The following is a 19753-nucleotide window of genomic DNA, read 5'->3' as shown; positions in this document are numbered from 1 at the left end:
CAGCCCAAGGCTACATTGGCCGCCTTCCAGATCCGTACCGCAATCTTAGTAGGGCCCGTAAGGGTCCGTCCAGCCGAGCTGGAGTAAAGTGCCCTGTTATAGTTGCCGCCGGGAAGCAGGAATTTATCCATCTCATACGCCGGATTCAAGCCAGGCGCATACGTGGCATGGTTAATGGCCGACAGCTGTGAGGCCCAATAATACCTGCGAATGTCGGGAAGCGTGATGCCCCCGTCGTACCAGGGGAGAGTAAGCTTTGCCAGAGCGATACGCGCCCGTCCGTCCCACACCAATCTCCTCTGCAGGCTCTCCACCTCCCGAAAGTAGGACACAGGAATAACATCGAAGGAGTTCTGAAGTGCATAGAGAAATCTGGGAAGAGACATCATTTTAAACAGTGCTGCCCGACCCAGCGGGGACAAGGGCAGCTTACACCACCGAGCCGTGTCCTCCCTCAAACGCCGAAGTGGAAGCAGGAGATTCTGCTCATAGCGAGCCACCGGGTCCATCGAGACGTATATTCCCAGGTATTTAAAGCCGGACAGAGATAACTGGATCGGAAGCCGAGGCGGCAAGAGAGGAGGGTCACCGGAGATAGGATAGACACAGGATTTAGACCAGTTGATCGTTAGACCCGAATTTCTCCCAAAGGAAGTCAGAACATCAAAGAGAACATTAAGCGACTGCCGCGGCGAGGTGAGATACAGGAGAATATCGTCCGCATACAACGAGACCCGATCCTCGAAGCCCGGGGCCCAACGGATCCCTCTGATCGAGGGCTCCCAGCGGAGCCAAGCAGCGAGCGGCTCCAAGGCCAGAGCAAAGAGCAGAGGGGACAACGGGCACCCCTGCCTCGTACCCCTACCGAGCGCGAAGGGCCGAGAGACCCGCCCATTAACCACCACCTGAGCCATGGGTCCCGTGTAAAGAAGCTTCACCCAGCCAAGAAATCCCTCCCCAAAGCCGAATTTGGTCAAGACAGCCCAGAGAAATGGCCACTCGATGGTGTCAAAGGCCATCGTGGCGTCTAAAGAAACCAGCACGGCTGGTTCGGAGAGATACTCCGCCCTGGCGAGGGCGCCGTGAAGACGCCGCAAGTTAAGAGCGGTGTTACGGTGAGGGATGAAGCCGCATTGATCAGGATGAATCAAATCGCAGATGACGCTCAACAAACGGTTGGCAAGGACTTTCGCCAGGATTTTAGGCTCTGCATTTAGCAGCGAAATAGGCCTGTAGGAGGCACAGCGGTCTCGTGGCTTACCGTCCTTGGGGATCACGACTATCGTTGCCAGACGTTGGTCATCAGGAAGGGAGCCTGCCTCAAGGGACTCCTGAAACATACGACGGAGGAAGGGCGCGAGTTTATCCGGGCGCAACTTATATAATTCAATAGGCAGCCCGTTGGGGCCCATCGCCTTGCCCGAACGAAGGGACCGAATCGCCGTTGCAATTTCATCTACAGACAAGGGGGCGTCCAGCTGCTCACGGTCTTCGACAGACAGGCCGGGCAAAGCAATATCCCTCAGCAGAAGGCGAGAGTCTTCTTCATCCCTATCAGTCACCGGGGAGTATACGGCCCGGAGGTGGTCAGCGAAACATTCCACAATCTCACCAGGCTCAGTCACACACACTCCATCCGAGACACACAGCTCCGGGACCACACGGTTCACTCTCTCCTTCCTATCCAGCCACGCAATCAACTTTCCCGCCTTGTCCCCGGCATCATACAATCGACCCTGCTGTTCCCTATACAACGTTTTGGCGGCATCAGTGACAAGAGACCTGTATTCAAACTGTTTCAGGCTGAGGGCATGGAGCCCGTCCGGAGTGACACCCGCCTCCAAGGCCGACTCCAGCCCCGAAATGTCAGTCTCCAGCTTCACCACTGCCTCACTCTTGAGTTTCTTAGCCACCACTATCTGGGAGAGGGCGTGTCCGCGGATTACGGTTTTAAAGGCTTCCCATAGGGACATTGCGGACGACACCGACCCCTCGTTGTCAAGGAAGTATTGGTCCATAGCCTTAACCAGGCTGTCGCGAGTCATAGGGTCTCGCAGGTACCACGGGTTAATGGGAGCAATCCGCCCTGCAGACCGCGTCTCGGTGTCAAAGAGCAGCCAAAGCGGGGAGTGATCGGAAATACCCCGCGCCAGGTGCCTAACCTCCCGAATCCGACCAGTCTGTGCCGCGGGCATAAGGAAATAGTCTAACCTAGAAAGACTCCCATGCGCCCCAGAGTGAAAGGTGTACTGACATTGGGTCGGATGCATTAATCTCCAGCTATCTACCAGGCCGAAGGTCTCCAGCAGGCCACCAAGCCATGCCTGGGCAGCGGGGAGGGCCCTGGGTGGGTGACGATCCAGGTCACCCGAGACCACCGAATTAAAATCCCCGCCCATAAGCAAAAGGCCATCCGGAAGTTCAAGCAGTATTCGACCCAAGTCCGCGAAGGTGGAGTTCTGGAGGCCCGGGGGGACGTAAACTGAGACCAGGGAAAGGGGCTGCCCCTCCCACCTCCCAGACAGACACACATAGCGCCCTCTGTCATCCGAGACTACCCTAGTGATATCCAACGGAAGTGAGGATCGCAGGAGAATGCCCGCCCCCCTGGAACCAGTTGTGAAACCAGAATGGGCCACAAGGCGGTATCCTCCCCTGTTCATTGCATGACAGACATTGCCCACCAGATGCGTCTCCTGGATAAACACCACATCAGGAGTAAGACGACGCAGATACTGCAGTACTATACCCCGTTTGATACGATCCCCCAACCCATTGACGTTCCATGACATCAGTCTCAACCCGTCCCCCCCCATCCCCTCCAATAGATCAAAGGCCCCCCAGTCAGTAGCACAGCTCCCGTGTCTGGACAAAAATCAATACCTCGCCCTGTAAACAAAAAACACACAGCAAAACAACCCCTCCCTCCCCCCAACCCCCCCCCAAATCCAACTCCCCCCACCCTGCACCCCTGCGGGCCTGAAAACCCCCCCAACTTGCAGTGTGCCTGTCGCCCTACTAACCCCATTCTACGAAAAGACCCCGGAGGAGGAAAGGGACCCGTCCCCGCCCGCCCCCCACACAGGTCCTAGTGAGACAAAATGAACAAAAGAAGTAAAACCCAGCTGAACAGTGCAAAATGGCAAAATCAAGGACCAAAAGTCACTCCAAAGGGGACCCGGCACCTTCGGCGCCTGCAGAGGGCCCGGGACGGTCACCTCTGTCCGGCAACGAGTCCAGCCAGTCACTCACGGCCACAGGAGAGTCAAAAAAGGCAGTCCGATCCTCATGTTCCACCCGGAGTTTTGCAGGATAGAGCATAGAGTACTTTAGGCCCAGTTCACGGAGACGGCGCTTCACCCCCTGGAATCCCATCCGCTGTTTCTGAACAAGTTGGGTAAAGTCCGGATAAAAGTTAATGGATGAGTTCTCATGACGCACCGGGCCGTGGACCCGTGAAGCCTGCAGAATCGCATCTCGGTCTCTGTAGTGGAACAGTTTGGCCACGATAGGCCTCGGGGGGGCCCCCGGCCGTGGCCGACCGCCCGGAACTCGATGTGCCCGCTCCACGGCAAAGAACTTACTTAGGCCTGCAGGGGCCAACTGTTGGAGGATGAGTTCCTCAACCAGGAGGTCAACCGGGCGGCTATCGGAGGACTCCGGTACGCCTATGACACGGATGTTGTTGCGTCGGGCCCGTCCCTCGAAGTCCTCCAGCCGCCGGGCCATCTGGTCGTTGACCGCCTTAATGTCACCAAGCGCGGCCTGCAGGTCCGACACATCCGTACCAAGGGTGGAGGTCCGCACATCGAGAGCCTGGACCCTCTCACTTGTTTTGGAGAGATCTGCCCGAATTAAGGTGACGTCAATCGCCACCGTGTCGATTTTACGGGCCAGGGCCTCGTATTGCGTGGCGATGGTTTCCCTGATGCCATCAATGGCGCCCATGATGTCCTGCAGGGAGAGCTCCGGAGAGACGGTCGTGCCACCACCGACGGCGTCCGGGGGGGGGCCGGTCGCTCCAGGGGACCCTCTGCCCTGAGTATAGCGGTCCATGTTGTTGGCCTGGACCGGTCCCCCGCGGAGGGAGGCCTTAGTCTTACGCCCCTCGGGGCCCCCCTTGCCCCCCATGTGGTCACGGACACCGAAGGGGATCGCTGATCAAGAGTCGTAGGGGCAACGGCACCGCAGACCAGCGCCTCACCAGAGATCACAATATAACGGTGCGGGGGGACCCAAGGCGATGGGCACTCTAGTGGCCGGTGGTGACAAGGCCTCGCACAGAGGCCAAGGAAACACCCCGCCACATCAACTGCACTCGCAGGCCAGCCCCCTGAAGTCCGAAAGTGAAACCGAAAGTGGTAGAGCGGCCACTGGCACCGCGCTGCAGCCGCTGTTGTTCAATTACGACACGGTTCACCTTCGCCCCGGGCACCTCCGTCGGGTGGGTCCCAAAAGTTCGAACAACGACAACTCAGGATTCCCAGGTCCGATTCGAGTTCTGAAAGGAGATACGTGCTCAGCCGGTCTTCATCTGCCAGATTCCACAAACCAAATCAGGATATTCTCAGGATAAATTCCGAGGAGCAGCAAGGGTCCGGGGAGCCCTGTGCTCACGCGACCATCTTGGATGCGCGCTAGGCTCCTCCTCCGCCAGGCCATTGTTAACCAAGGATAACCACAGTTATGTTCACAATGCCCCCAGTATGTCAAGAATGGTCACCAGCAACCTTGGAACATAATTATACCAAAAATAGTCACAGGTATTTCATTTGTGCTCAGAATGTTAAAGAGGACACTTATGTCTAGAAATGCACAGTTAGGGCTAGCATGCCCACAGCATGCCCTGGATGGCTGTTATAAGCCTAAGTGCCACTTTTTATGTCCCACCACCCCCCAGAAACAAACCCACAACTCACACAGACACTCAATCAGAAACACGCATACACCCACAGGCACGAACATGCGCAGTAACATGCACAGATATTCACGACATTCAGTGATTTAGTAGAAGAGGGTCGATCCAGGCTTTGGTGTCCCACTTCTATTTTGAGTGTCCCAAGTGTTATAACTAACGTTTGCTGTGAGGACATTGTCACAGAAAAACCAAAAAGTCACTCTGAAGACAGATACGGTGGAGCAAAGTGTTTTGCCACAGTGAGAAAGGCAGATGCTCAAACATGGCATTCTATACCTGAGAAACATAGGTCAGTGCTTGCTTGTGAGGGTGAGCTGGTCCATCGAAGATTTTACAGCAGAAAGAAGAGAGGTTCCCTGGTCAGCAGGAAGAATTTATCCCTGCCGATTTACAAGACATAGAAGGAAACCACTACTGAACTGCAAGATGGAGACACATGAGCAACAGTCCGCGCCCATCACACATGCGTGAAATCGCATATTTTATGCTCGAGCACAGACATTTGAAAGCTGTTGACTGGACATTTGTCAAATGTTTATTTTGAATGGAAGAATATCTACCATCAGAAGCAAAAATCCTATTTTTTTCAAAATAAAAAAGAAACTACGCTATACCTTAACCGTCCAATCACTGGTGTGCAGGAATCCATTCAGGGGCAATGTTTGTTCTACACATTTCATGTTGTTTCATTCCTGATATATTAATTTAGCCCAGACCTGAAAACAGGTCAGAAAGGGAGGGGGTTAAAAGATCACTGGGCGAAATGGGAGGATGATGATTTAGCAAGGTACAGTGCAAACATAACTTTTTAAAATGTGCTTCACGTTTGATGCAAGACAAGGTCAAAGAACTTTTGGCCTTTCATCAAGTCCCCTCAGTGGTACCTTTTTACTGGTTAAATGACTGGGCACATAACTCCTCCTCTCTACCAGGAGGGGTGTACGTCATAACTCCTCCTCTCTACCAAGAGGGGTGTACGTCCAATGCTTAAAACAATATCTGTCCAGATTCTGCACCCACGTAGTCAAGGCTTGGACCAACCGTTTGAAGGCCCCTTTCTTCCCGAGAGAAAATAAGTCCCTTCTAATTTTAATGCTCACACGATGACAGTGACGCGAGACTGAGCACCTTTTCTACCTAAATGCGGTCTCCAGATTGACAGTCCCAGGCGCTAAGAAACAGTTTCCGCCACCCGGAAACTTCAATGACTGGCAACTTTAAAGGGGAAGAGCTCGCTTAAATAGCGGGATTCCGCTGTAGATGGCTGTCAACTCTTGTCGTATTTCACCCCTGGAAATAAAGCCATTCAATCTTGAGTTTTGGGCCACCTGTCCTTTATGCTTTGTTCATAGCGGGGCAACTACTAATCAATCTCCATTGACACTTGAGATTGAAATGACTCCTCCAGCACATGATGGCCCCCATTACATGGTACCTCAGAGGTGTGGGTCCAAGCCTCCTTCTGTGTGCCCCAATAGGCACACAAGGGATCAGTCTACTTGGCACGGGGCCCAAACATCTCTTGAGAGGGTGGCCCCTGTCAGGCTGGCTCCTTGCTGAGTGGCCCCTAACTATATCTCAACCTTTTGCAAAGAAGCACAGAGCCATGTTTCCACGATTAATTGTCCCAATGTCAGGGGAAAATGATCTGGCTGGGACATTTCTCCAGCCCTTCTTAGAGCCATCCAACTACTTCATTGGAAAACATAGGTGTAAATTGAAGTGGATGATCAATTGTGTTTCACCCCTCGTATTCGGACTAATCGTAGACTGAAACAGGATGTATGCTTGCTCCACTACTTTTAGCTTATATATTGGCGGTATGGGAACTGTGTTACACAGGATCTGAAATTCCCCTCAGGGCTGGGTCTTCAGCACACATCCCTTTGCTTCAGTACACGGATGACACTGTAATTCTTGTCACAACACCAGTATGGCTACAGAGTCCCTCGAGGAAAATAGACAAATTCAGTCAACCAAATGTCCTACTGGTTAACACAATAAAAGCAAAAATCATTGCATACAGTCTTCGATCCAAGTGTAACTTCAACTGGATGTAGGGAGGCACTAAAAAAGACACCGTTACCATATATCATTATTTGGAAGTGTGGTAGGAGCTTCAGGTTCGGTCTGAAGCACAACGGAATGCGACAACAATAAAATCAACCTACCTCCAACACTCCATTTACAGAGCCCGATTGCCAATTTGATCTTGAGAATAAAAACAAATAGGTTCCTACTGGTAATTTTGTCATGTGAGTGTTACTCTGTGTAAACGTCTGAGCCAATACTTCAAACATATTCCTACCTTTCCATCACCTTTGAGCTTAGTCAGCTGAGAATAGATTTTGATCTGGTTTAGGTGGCCTATTTATGAGACTTACAGGCACATGCATCATTGTTGGCTTTTGCTATTTCTTAATTGCGATTTTTAAGGAATCACAATTAAGGAATCGCAAAACCCTATGCATGTAGAAATCGCTACAAAAATAGCGATTTCTGAACATTCCTTAATTGTGACTCGCAAATTGCGAGTCGCAATTAAGGAATACCTCCCCATTCATTCCTATGGGCCTAGAGGCCCATAGGAATGAATGGGAAGACATTTTCAATTTGCGATTCTCAATTAGAGAATCGCAAATTGAGAATGCAATGTCAAGGGTGCCCTCTTGCACCCCTGAAATCTGCATATGAGTACATCTTGCAAACACACATGCCACAAGGGCATGTGTGTGTGTAAAATGGAACTTTGAAAAATGCACTTTAATGCATTTTTGCAAGTTTTTGCAAATTACCATGAAGTTCAACTTCATGGTAATTTGCGCCCCCTATTAGCGAAATAGCTAATTTTTTTACTTTAATGCATTGCATTTAAGGAATCTCAATTTGCGCTCCCTTAAATGCAATCGCAATTTAGGTAATCGAAATTTAGAGATTACTTAAATTGCGATTTTTGCATTTGGGATGATGCTTCCCAAATGCAAAAATACCGGTCGCAAAGGGGCAGATTCTAAGAATCTGCCCGTTTGCGACCGGTTTTTCTTTTGATGCATGTGCCTATAAATCTAATACGACTTCTGGTACTAATTTCCACCTGGCGTGTAGATTAATTGAACTCATAAATATTCGGTTGACTGCATTTAGCAACAAAGACAGAAATGCTATTTGGTCATAGTAAAATTAGCAATGTTATATTTGCTCAATATTTAGATTGCACATTAAATTGGCGTCAACTTGGCAACAAAATCTCTGTGCATTAATTTAGCTGGCAGTTAACCATTAGTAATGGGTAGGGACATAAATCTGGATTACATATTCTTTTTATTTTTTGTACAAAGGACTACACCGACCACCAAAAGAGGTAGCTGAACTGTGTTGACTTGTGCCAATGTTTTAATTTTTTTATCCTATTGTACTGTGTTTTATAATTCATAGTAAATCGTATTATTTGAAAAAACAGAGAATGCCTAGCACTTCAAGGGTTGTGGTACAAGGTTCTCATGGTTTTCCCTTGGAGAGACAGCTTTTTCTTGTACCATTTTCCAGTTCCTCGTTACTGAGGCAGGACATTGAGAGGTGGCATGCAGAAAACTATTAGCTATGAACTGACATTAACTTGTTAATTAATGCCTTGGTTGACAGATTGTTTGCTCCTTGAACCTGAGGAGAGTACCAAAGGAGATGAAAACATCTTGAATCTCAACTCAAGTAAGTTGCACATTTTATCAGAGTAGCTGAATTTCTAGAATAGGACAGTGATTTGTCGTACTGCCCTTAATACACATAAAATGGTTTTATCACACATGTTCCATGACCACTATAAAGATGTACATTAGCTACTTCAAAGACTTCTCTGTTTTTCAAAATTCTGAACCTCAACACTAAGGTCCTCATTATGATGGCGGTCAGACTTTCGGCCGACCGCCATCCTTTCGTAAATGGGCCCGCCCGACTGGCTGTCGGCGGTCCCACCATAGACATTAGGATGCGACCGCAAACGCGGCGGTCGCAATCTCTTTATTTTGTATGGCGTGGGTGCTGTAGCACACGTCGCAGTATTAAAAAATAGACATTACACATATTCCTGCACTACGTGGCAGGCACCATAAGTTGCCTGCCACATGGTGCAGGGATATGTAGGGGGCACCATAGGTGCCCCCCAAAACCCAAAGCAGAGGGCCATGGGGGAAGGGAGGCCCGCTACGAGCCCCCAATGTCCCTTTCTGCCAGCCTTTTCATGGCGGGTAAACCGCCATGTAATGGCTGCCGATGAGGGACATCATAATCCCTCCCTACAAAGGGTGCCTGGCAGGCACAGCCACCATTTAGGGATTGAAGTTTCCTCCGACAGTTCAACGGGCTTCTGAGCCAGTCGGATCCATGGCAGTCAGTCTCTACAACCACCACCCATCTGCCTGCCATCCTAATGTGGCAGGCGGGAATCTTCATTACGATGGCGGTAGGACCGGCCCCGACGGGCTGTCGGTGGCGGTCCCTCTGTCATCGTAATCGGGCCCCAAGTTATATAGCATAGCCAATATGATAATAGAATATTCCATTAGCATGCATGGCTGTCGATACAACCTGGCACGTTTAGGCCTTATCGGCAGGGGCCAGCAGAAAGCATCAGCATTACATCTGAGAGCTGTAAATACTACCATTTTGATGGTGTGTTTCAGTGCAACAGCAACAAAATGCATTTTTTCCGTGTGGTGCTGAAAATCCATGTACCGTACATGTTCTGAGGCAATGAATTGAGATATTGAAGAGCATTATATTTGAGAATTATTATTCCAATGGGAAAAACTGCATGATCTCTACATTTTAATTTCCACTGCATGTCTTCTCCACTTTACTTAGGGAAAACATTGGTGTTATTTACAGTCCTTAGTGCAAACATCCTAACCAGACACCTACCTAGTGACAGTTCATGCCTGACCTACCTTACCCAATCATTATGTGTGTGGTCTGCATCCATCATTATTTTTAAGACAATTGTTGCACAGACCTACACACAAAGCAACAGAGCATTGTGTACAGATGTGGGTTTGACAGTGGGTATTGCAAACGAAGGTTAAGAGAGAAAGGGGATGACAAGTGTGAGGGTTAGGCTTAAAGGGAGCGCTGGATAGCACTGTAAATTCTTCACCCAGTCTCCATTGATAGTGCCAGTGAGAGAGACTAATGGCATTGTCTGTGTAGTCCTCATTCAGTTGTAGCAGTACCCATACTGAGAACACCTATCCCCCGTCTATTCTTATCAACTTGCAGATTTTCCAATCGTGCACTATGTGCATGCACATTCAGTAAATTAAATACTACCTCTGAACTATCTACATGCAGTAGTAGCAATATCTGTGTGACCCTGTGTAACGCCCTGAACGTCTCAGGATCGTTTAACAGACACGACAATGAGGACGCAACCACTTGTGAAGGGTTAGTTCTTTTAATGAAGGCAAATAAAATACAAAGAACAAACAAAAGTTATAGTCACTGGAATCCTCCAGGCTAAGTACGTTACCGGCCCACAGCACGGATGGTCCTAACCGTCCTCTGCATATACGCCGATCCCGGCGTATGCCAACAGAGGGCAGAAATGAAATGGCCGACAATGCCAATCGGTAGGCTGTGAGGGGCACGAAGAGTGTTGGGGAGAATCGAGGAGTCAGGGAAACACCCAGCCGGGGTCTCTACCTGAAGGGAGCAGCCGCTCAACCTCTTCCTCAGACTGCACCGGGACGCGGAGTCACCTCCTGGTGATGCGTCACCGATACCCCAATCACAAGCAAGAAGACTGAACCGAGAGCAGCCGCTCGATCGATCCTGTGGACTTCCGAGTCTGTAACGCGGCAAACACCTCCTGGTGTGCGTTACAGCTGGCAGTCCCTGTGTCTCTGGTCGGGCTGGGAGTTACGACTCCAACCAGCAAAAGCGCCACTGCGCTTGGACTCAGCCGAGTCAAAAAGCGAAGCTCAATGGTTGACCGGTAGAGCTTCCGGGTCCTTCACAGGTGACGATGGGGCAAGACACGGCCCAGGGAGTAACGACTCGACCTACCTCCGTTCTTGCCTTACTGGAGCACCACTCCGGAACACTGCTCTTCACGAAGCAGGTACGTCGGTGTAAACACAATATCCGACAGCCTTGTACCTCCCGGTTCCTCCCTTTATAGGGCGTGTTTTCCTTGAGTTATGTAACAGCTCTCCTGTTTACATAAGGGCGTGTTTCCCTTGAGTTATGTAACAGCTCTCCTGTTTACATAAGGGCGTGTTTCCCTTGAGTTATGTAACAGCTCTCCTGTTTACATAAGGGCGTGTTTCCCTTGAGTTATGTAACAGCTCTCCTGTTTACATAAGGGCGTGTTTCCCTTGTATGACAGGAATTCTTGACAGTACATCCTCCCTCTCAGCGGCTCCCCACGGGTCCAGCGCTGGCAGGGAAAACGCCGATGGAACAAGGAGACCAAGCGCGGAGCATGAACCCCTTCAGCCGGTTCCCATGAATGCTCCTCCGGGCCATAGCCTTTCCACGCAACCAGGTACCACAGCTTCCCCCTGCGCCATTTGGACGCCCGTATGCCCGACACTTCATACTCCACCTCCGACTCCACGCATACCGGCCTAGGTGTCCCAGACGGCTTGGAGGGTGCTGGTTTGAGCAATGATACATGAAAGACAGGGTGTATCCGCAATGACTGGGGCAAGCACACCTTCACGTTCACGGGACCCATACACTTGGTAATTCGATAGGGGCCCATGTACTTGGGATGGAACACACTGTTCTTTCGAAACCTCATGTTTCTTGTGGATATCCAGACGTAGTCTCCAGTGCGGTACAGTGGCCCGGGCCTTCTCTTCCTATCTGCCGCAGCCTTGTATCTTCTCTTGGCCTCTATTAGGACAGCCCTTGAGCGCATCAACGTGTCTTTTATGTGTGCCACCCTGTCCGCTGTGGCGGGAATCCTGTCCTCTCTGAACGGATGTAGAAATGGCAAGAACCTGGGATGTTGGCCATAGTTGCTATAGAACGGAGATGACTGTGTGGAGCTGTGAGTGGCGTTGTTATAGGCTATCTCTGCAACCCATAGCAAGTCGACCCATTCTTCCCTGCCCTGGTCCACAAAACATCGCAGATACTGTTTGAGCGTTTGGTTCAGGCGCTCGGTTTGGCCGTCCGTTTGAGGGTGGTAGCTGGTGGACAGGGCGGTCTTAACATGCAGCGCAGTGCACCAAGTCTTCCAGAATTGCGCAGTAAACTGCGACCCCCGGTCCGACACGATCACCCCAGGTAATCCATGCAGTCGTACCACATTCTTTAGGAGTAGTGACGCCAATTCCCCGGCCGTAGGGACTCTCTTGCAGGGGATGAAGTGCCCCATTTTCGTCAAGTAATCCACCACCACCAGTATTGCCGTCATCCCCTGGTCTACCGGTAGGCCCACCACGAAGTCCAGTGATATGCTATCCCATGGTCTATCCGGGGTCGGAAGTGGATGTAAGAGCCCTTGGGTTCGGCCATGGTCGGCCTTCATGGTAGCACACGTAGGACACTCCTGTCCCCACCTCCTGACATCCACTCTCATGGTTGGCCACCAGAAATGCCGTCCCATGCTAGCCACCGTTTTTTCAAAGCCCAAATGACCTGCGCATGGAGAGTCATGGCACCAGATGAATGCTTGTTTCCTTAGCCTAGGCGTGGGTATCAATAGGCACCTGCCCTTCAGGGGTATCCCGTCCTTCAGCTGCCATTCTCTGTGACTGAGGAGCCACCTCCGCCATGCGAATGACCTGATCCCTCTCTTTATTCCCCTCAGGAAAGTATCCGGTTGGATAACCCCCAATACCATCCTCGGGGAAATGATGGAACGCTCGGTTGCAGGCAATGGTTCCTTAACTGCAGATTGACGGGACAGGGCGTCCGCCTTCCGGTTTTCCGTCCCCGGCCGATATGTGATGCGGAAGTTGAACCCCGCAAAGAAGATCATCCACCGCAGCTGCCTGGGAGAAAGGTGTCTAGTGGCCGTCATGAACTGTAGGTTCCGATGGTCCGTGTACACCGATACCACATGTCTTGCCCCCATCAACCAATGCCTCCATTCGGTGAAGGCGTCCTTGATTGCGAGAAGCTCCTTCTCCGCAATATGGTAGTTGCGTTCGGCGTCGTTGAGTTTGCGGGACATGTACGCAACGGGATGAAGCACCCCTGTGTCGTGGTTGCGTTGGGACAAGATAGCCCCCAGCGCCACATCCGACGCGTCCGCTTCCACCACGTAGGGGAGATCCGGATCGGGGTGAGCCAACACCGGCGCCTTACCAAAGGCGCTTTTCAGGGCCTCAAAGGCTTTGTTCGCTTCAGGGGACCAGACAAACTCCTTGGACTTCCTCAGTAGCTGTGTGATTGGGGCCACCACTCCTGAAAATCCATCTATAAACCGCCTGTAAAAGTTGGCGAAGCCAATGAAACTTTGGACGTCCTTCACGCTTTGGGGCACCGGCCATTCTTTCACCGCCTTGATCTTTCGTTCTGCCATCTCCTGTCCCTCTGGACTCAGCATCACTCCGAGGAATTCCACGGATGTGACGTGGAAGTCACACTTGCTGAGTTTACAAAACAGCATGTTTTCCCTCAGCTTTTGGAGCACAGCTTTGACGTGGTGTACGTGCTCCTCCACACTGGACGAATAGATGAGGATGTCGTCGATATATACGACCACGTAGATATCCAACTCCTCTCTGAATACCTCATTCAAAAAGTACTGAAAGGCTGCCGGGGCGTTGCACAGACCGAACGGCATGACGAGGTACTCAAAAAGGCAGAACCTGGTCTTAAAGGCGGTCTTCCACTCGTCTCTGTCCCTCATGCGCACCAGATGGTATGCCCCTTTCAAATCCAACTTGGTGTAGATACGAGCTTTCTTGACCTGTTCCAGAAGTACACTGATGAGAGGCAAGGGGTACCGATTTTTTATGGTTATCGCATTCAATGCCCTAAAGTCCACACAGGCTCTCAGCTCCCCATTAGCCTTCGGGATGAAGAAGAGTGGCGAGGCGGCCGGAGACTTGGACGGGCGGATGAATCCTAGCTTGAGGAGTTTATCCAGGTACCCCCGGAGATGCACGTTTTCAGGCTCCGTCAGGGCATACAGCCTGCCGCTGGGAACGCTGGCCCCTGGCACCAGGTCGATCTGGCAGTCAAACTGTCTATGTGGTGGTAGCACTTCCGCCTTCACCTCATCAAATACATCCTCAAAACTGTGATAAGCCTGGGGGAGAGCCACATCTTTTTCTGCCGCTGTAGCCACCGTCTGACTCCCGCTCTCATCTGCGTCAAGGGATTCCGTTCTTATTCCACAATGCAGGATGCAATACGGTGACGTCATTTCGATGCGATGTGTTGGCCAATCCACAAAGGGGTTGTGTTTCTGTAGCCACGGCAATCCCAATATGACGCCATATTGGGGCGCTCGGATGATGTTAAAATCGATTTGTTCCAAATGGTTCCTCCCATATCTCATCGGAAGGACCCCCGTGTGCTGTCCGATGGGCCCCGTCACCAATCGCCTTCCGTCTACCGCATAGACGTCTTCGGGTACTGCTTTGGGAAGAAGCACTAGCCCTAGCCTGCATGCCTCGTTGTGGTCCATAAACATGCCAGTGGCCCCTGAATCCACCATGGCCACAACGGGTATCCACTGGTCATGCACTCCCATGTGCACCGTGATAAACAGGTGTCGTTGTCCCTTAGTGACCGAGTTGGAAAGTGAAGGGATGGATGAGTGACTCCGAGATGCCCCTTCTCTGGTCTTGGAGTCCTCTAGTTTTCCGCCGGTATGTCCACCACGGCTGTTACCGACCGGTTGGCCCGATAACGTGACGTCTTCGGTTTGGCAGGGCATTCACGTACGTAGTGGCCTTTTTTGCCACAATATAGGCACAATCCTTGTTTACGGCGTGACTCTTTCTCCGTGGCTGTGAGGCTCGCTCGTATTGCGCTGATGTCCATGGGTTCTCCCTTGGATGCGGTGGAAGTTTCAGGACTTCCCACCGTCACATAGGATGGAAGGGATTTTCCTTTTCTCCCATGATCCCCCTTTCTTTCACTTAGCCTATGTTCCAGCCGTAATACCAGGTTGATAAGGCCCTCACATGTCTTGGGTTGAGGGTCAATATGAGCCACGGCGTCCTTGAGCTCATCGCTCAGCCCTTGATGGAAGAGCGCCATCTGTTTAGCAACAGGCCACTTGGTTTCCGCAACCAGCCTTCGGAACGCGTTGAGATACTGCACCAGGTCGTTGGATCCCTGTCTCAACTCAAGCATTTCACGGTCCGCCGTGTACGAGTCAGCCCTTCTGTCGAAAACCTTCAGGAATTCCTCGCGAAAAGCACCCCAATCACATAAGAGGGGGTCGTCCCTGCTCACCAGAGGTACGGCCCATTGTGCCGCGTTTCCAGCCAAATATGATATAAGGAAAGCCACGCGAGCCTGACTCGTGGGGAACGCCTTTGGTTTGCACGATAAATGTAGCGCCACTTGTGTGAGGAATACCTGCACTGTGTTAGGATCCCCACTGTACCTCTCTGGTGTTGCCAAGGGGATGGCTACCGGCATTTCCACTACTACCGCAGGGGTCTGGTTCGTGAGGGAGGTGCTGGGCGTGAGCGGGTCCAATTGGATAGCATCCAGTCTGGCTTTTACATCGGCTGTTTCTTGCCTAGAGGCAGCCACTTCAACTTGCATGGCCGCTAAAGCAGCCAGCACATCATCAAGTGTTGCCATGTCTGTTATCGACCGGGAGACAGTTAGTGTTATTAAGGTCGGATATTTTGTAACGCCCTGAACGTCTCAGGATCGTTTAACAGACACGACAATGAGGACGCAACCACTTGTGAAGGGTTAGTTCTTTTAATGAAGGCAAATAAAATACAAAGAACAAACAAAAGTTATAGTCACTGGAATCCTCCAGGCTAAGTACGTTACCAGCCCACAGCACGGATGGTCCTAACCGTCCTCTGCATATACGCCGATCCCGGCGTATGCCAACAGAGGGCAGAAATGAAATGGCCGACAATGCCAATCGGTAGGCTGTGAGGGGCACGAAGAGTGTTGGGGAGAATCGAGGAGTCAGGGAAACACCCAGCCGGGGTCTCTACCTGAAGGGAGCAGCCGCTCAACCTCTTCCTCAGACTGCACCGGGACGCGGAGTCACCTCCTGGTGATGCGTCACCGATACCCCAATCACAAGCAAGAAGACTGAACCGAGAGCAGCCGCTCGATCGATCCTGTGGACTTCCGAGTCTGTAACGTGGCAAACACCTCCTGGTGTGCGTTACAGCTGGCAGTCCCTGTGTCTCTGGTCGGGCTGGGAGTTACGACTCCAACCAGCAAAAGCGCCACTGCGCTTGGACTCAGCCGAGTCAAAAAGCGAAGCTCAATGGTTGACCGGTAGAGCTTCCGGGTCCTTCACAGGTGACGATGGGGCAAGACACGGCCCAGGGAGTAACGACTCGACCTACCTCCGTTCTTGCCTTACTGGAGCACCACTCCGGAACACTGCTCTTCACGAAGCAGGTACGTCGGTGTAAACACAATATCCGACAGCCTTGTACCTCCCGGTTCCTCCCTTTATAGGGCGTGTTTTCCTTGAGTTATGTAACAGCTCTCCTGTTTACATAAGGGCGTGTTTCCCTTGAGTTATGTAACAGCTCTCCTGTTTACATAAGGGCGTGTTTCCCTTGAGTTATGTAACAGCTCTCCTGTTTACATAAGGGCGTGTTTCCCTTGAGTTATGTAACAGCTCTCCTGTTTACATAAGGGCGTGTTTCCCTTGTATGACAGGAATTCTTGACACCCTGGCTCTCCAGGAGCAGTGTGTATATCAGACATGTCCTGGGGTCAGTGGGATTTCCTGTAGCCGGATTTGAGCCTACTTTTTCCACATGCATGCTGCGTGTGTTCATCTTTTCCAGAGTATTTGGAGTTAGCATTCTGTCATTCCCTTGAAGGTGTTACTCCTCCCCAGCATTGATATGTGTGGCAGTGCTACCTAACATACTTCAAGGGAAGAGCAATTTTTCCTTAAATTTGCCTTGAGTCCCTCTGCAGAGAGTATTCCCATCTTGTGCCTATGACTCCTGGGGTGTTATGTTAAAAGAGAGTACTCCCATCTTGTACCTTTGACTCCTGGGGTATTATGTTAAAAGAGAGTACTCCCATCTTGTACCTATGACTCCTGGGGTGTTATGTTAAAAGAGAGTACTCCCATCTTGTACCTATGACTCCTGGGGTGTTATGTTAAAAGAGAGTACTCCCATCTTGTACCTATGACTCCTGGGGTGTTATTTTAAAAGAGAGTACTCCCATCTTGTACCTATGACTCCTGGGTGTTATGTTAAAAGAGAGTACTCCCATCTTGTACCTATGACTCCTGGGGTGTTATGTTAAAAGAGAGTACTCCCATCTTGTGCCTATGACTCCTGGGGTGTTATGTTAAAATAGAGTACTCCCATCTTGTACCTATGACTCCTGGGATGTTATGTTAAAAGAGAGTACTCCCACCTTGTGCCTATGACTCCTGGGGTGTTATGTTAAAAGAGAGTACTCCCATCTTGTGCCTATGACTCCTGGGGTGTTATGTTAAAAGAGAGTACTCCCATCTTGTACCTATGACTCCTGGGGTGTTATGTTAAAAGAGAGTACTCCCATCTTGTACCTATGACTCCTGGGGTGTAATGTTAAAAGAGAGTACTCCCATCTTGTACCTATGACTCCTGGGTGTTATGTTAAAAGAGAGTACTCCCATCTTGTACCTATGACTCCTGGGGTGTTTATGTTAAAAGAGAGTACTCCCATCTTGTACCTATGACTCCTGGGGTGTTATGTTAAAAGAGAGTACTCCCATCTTGTACCTATGACTCCTGGGGTGTTATGTTAAAAGAGAGTACTCCCATCTTGCTCCCAGCTGTATCGAGGCCCGCCCATCCGCCTACAAACACTTAAAACACCTCGCGGAACCCGCTGGCGCGGGTCCCGCTTCGTCCTTGGGGGCAAGTTGTGAACTGTGCTGCCGCTACCCCTGGAGGGGCTGTGTTTTCTGTTACCGCCACTGCTGTGGCCGAGGAAGGTTGCCGCACGGGACTCCAGCTTCCAGGAGTCCGTGCGTGCTCCCAGCTGTATCGAGGCCCGCCCATCCACCTACAAACACTTAAAACACCTCGCGGAACCCGCTGGCGCGGGTCCCGCTTCGTCCTTGGGGGCAAGTTGTGAACTGTGCTGCCGCTACCCCTGGAGGGGCTGTGTTTGCAGTTACCGCCACTGCTGTGGCCGAGGAAGGTTGCCGCACGGGACTCCAGCTTCCAGGAGTCCGTGCGTGCTCCCAGCTGTATCGAGGCCCGCCCATCCGCCTACAAACACTTAAAACACCTCGCGGAACCCGCTGGCGCGGGTCCCGCTTCGTCCTTGGGGGCAAGTTGTGAACTGTGCTGCCGCTACCCCTGGAGGGGCTGTGTTTGCTGTTACCGCCACTGCTGTGGCCGAGGAAGGTTGCCGCACGGGACTCCAGCTTCCAGGAGTCCGTGCGTGCTCCCAGCTGTATCGAGGCCCGCCCATCCGCCTACAAACACTTAAAACACCTCGTGGAACCCGCTGGCGCGGGTCCCGCTTCGTCCTTGGGGGCAAGTTGTGAACTGTGCTGCCGCTACCCCTGGAGGGGCTGTGTTTGCAGTTACCGCCACTGCTGTGGCCGAGGAAGGTTGCCGCACGGGACTCCAGCTTCCAGGAGTCCGTGCGTGCTCCCAGCTGTATCGAGGCCCGCCCATCCGCCTACAAACACTTAAAACACCTCGCGGAACCCGCTGCCGCGGGTCCCGCTTCGTCCTTGGGGGCAAGTTGTGAACTGTGCTGCCGCTACACCTGGAGGGGCTGTGTTTGCTGTTACCGCCACTGCTGTGGCCGAGGAAGGTTGCCCCACGGGACTCCAGCTTCCAGGAGTCCGTGCGTGCTCCCAGCTGTATCGAGGCCCGCCCATCCGCCTACAAACACTTAAAACACCTCGCGGAACCCGCTGGCGCGGGTCCCGCTTCGTCCTTGGGGGAAAGTTGTGAACTGTGCTGCCGCTACCCCTGGAGGGGCTGTGTTTGCTGTTACCGCCACTGCTGTGGCCGAGGAAGGTTGCCGCACGGGACTCCAGCTTCCAGGTGTCCGTGCGTGCTCCCAGCTGTATCGAGGCCCGCCCATCCGCCTATTGGTTCCTGCCCCCCTCATATATCCTCATTTACTGCTGCGCGAGACGCGCGCGGGACGCCCAGGACGAAGCCCGGACAAAGGGCGGACAGTCTGTGACAGTCCGAGACAGGAGGGGGCTGGAGGAGGCTGGGCCGGACCCAGTAGTGTGGGTGTAGCTCTAAGGTATTCAACCATTTTGGTTGCCTCGGTAAGATTGTTGTGCCTCCCATCGTCGTATTAACAACTGTGACCTTTAGCGGTTAGCCATCAGTTTAAGAGGGGTGTGGTAGCGGGATTGCATTTAAACGTCACTGCATGGTACCCCGCCAGTCTGTCAGTTGTACTAGGTTACTGGATTAATAAGGCTGTTTGGTTGAGTTTACTATGTCTAAAGCGAAAAACGCCATCGCGACGGCCACCTTGGACAATTATCTGGTTAAAATGGTGGATAAAATCAACCAAGAGTGCCGAAAGTCCCTGGGGCGTGTGGAGTCTCTTGATATTACTCCCCCTCCATCTATTTTATCTAACTCTCCCATGGCCGTTAATAATTCCAACCACTTGGATAGCCCCATCTTGGCGATGCTTCCAGACCAAGTCCGTTCAGATGGTTTA

The 19753-nt window shown here is 51.6% G+C and overlaps 1 protein-coding gene across 2 annotated transcripts in view; it reads left to right on the top strand.

Annotated features, from left to right (window-relative positions):
- The window catches only part of LOC146861853 (uncharacterized), a 106935-nt gene that overhangs the window by 71522 nt on the left and 15660 nt on the right, over window positions 1–19753 (top strand). For both annotated transcript variants that reach the window (XM_085641031.1, XM_085641032.1), the window contains exon 6: window positions 8561–8626. In XM_085641031.1, the coding sequence (XP_085497157.1) occupies window positions 8561–8626 (66 nt within the window). The remainder of the gene's footprint in view (window positions 1–8560; window positions 8627–19753) is intronic.

This window comes from Triturus cristatus, chromosome 2_2, assembly GCF_964204655.1.
Source record: "Triturus cristatus chromosome 2_2, aTriCri1.1, whole genome shotgun sequence".
Taxonomy (NCBI): Eukaryota; Metazoa; Chordata; class Amphibia; order Caudata; family Salamandridae; genus Triturus; species Triturus cristatus.
This window is presented reverse-complemented; position numbering and strand designations above follow the sequence as displayed.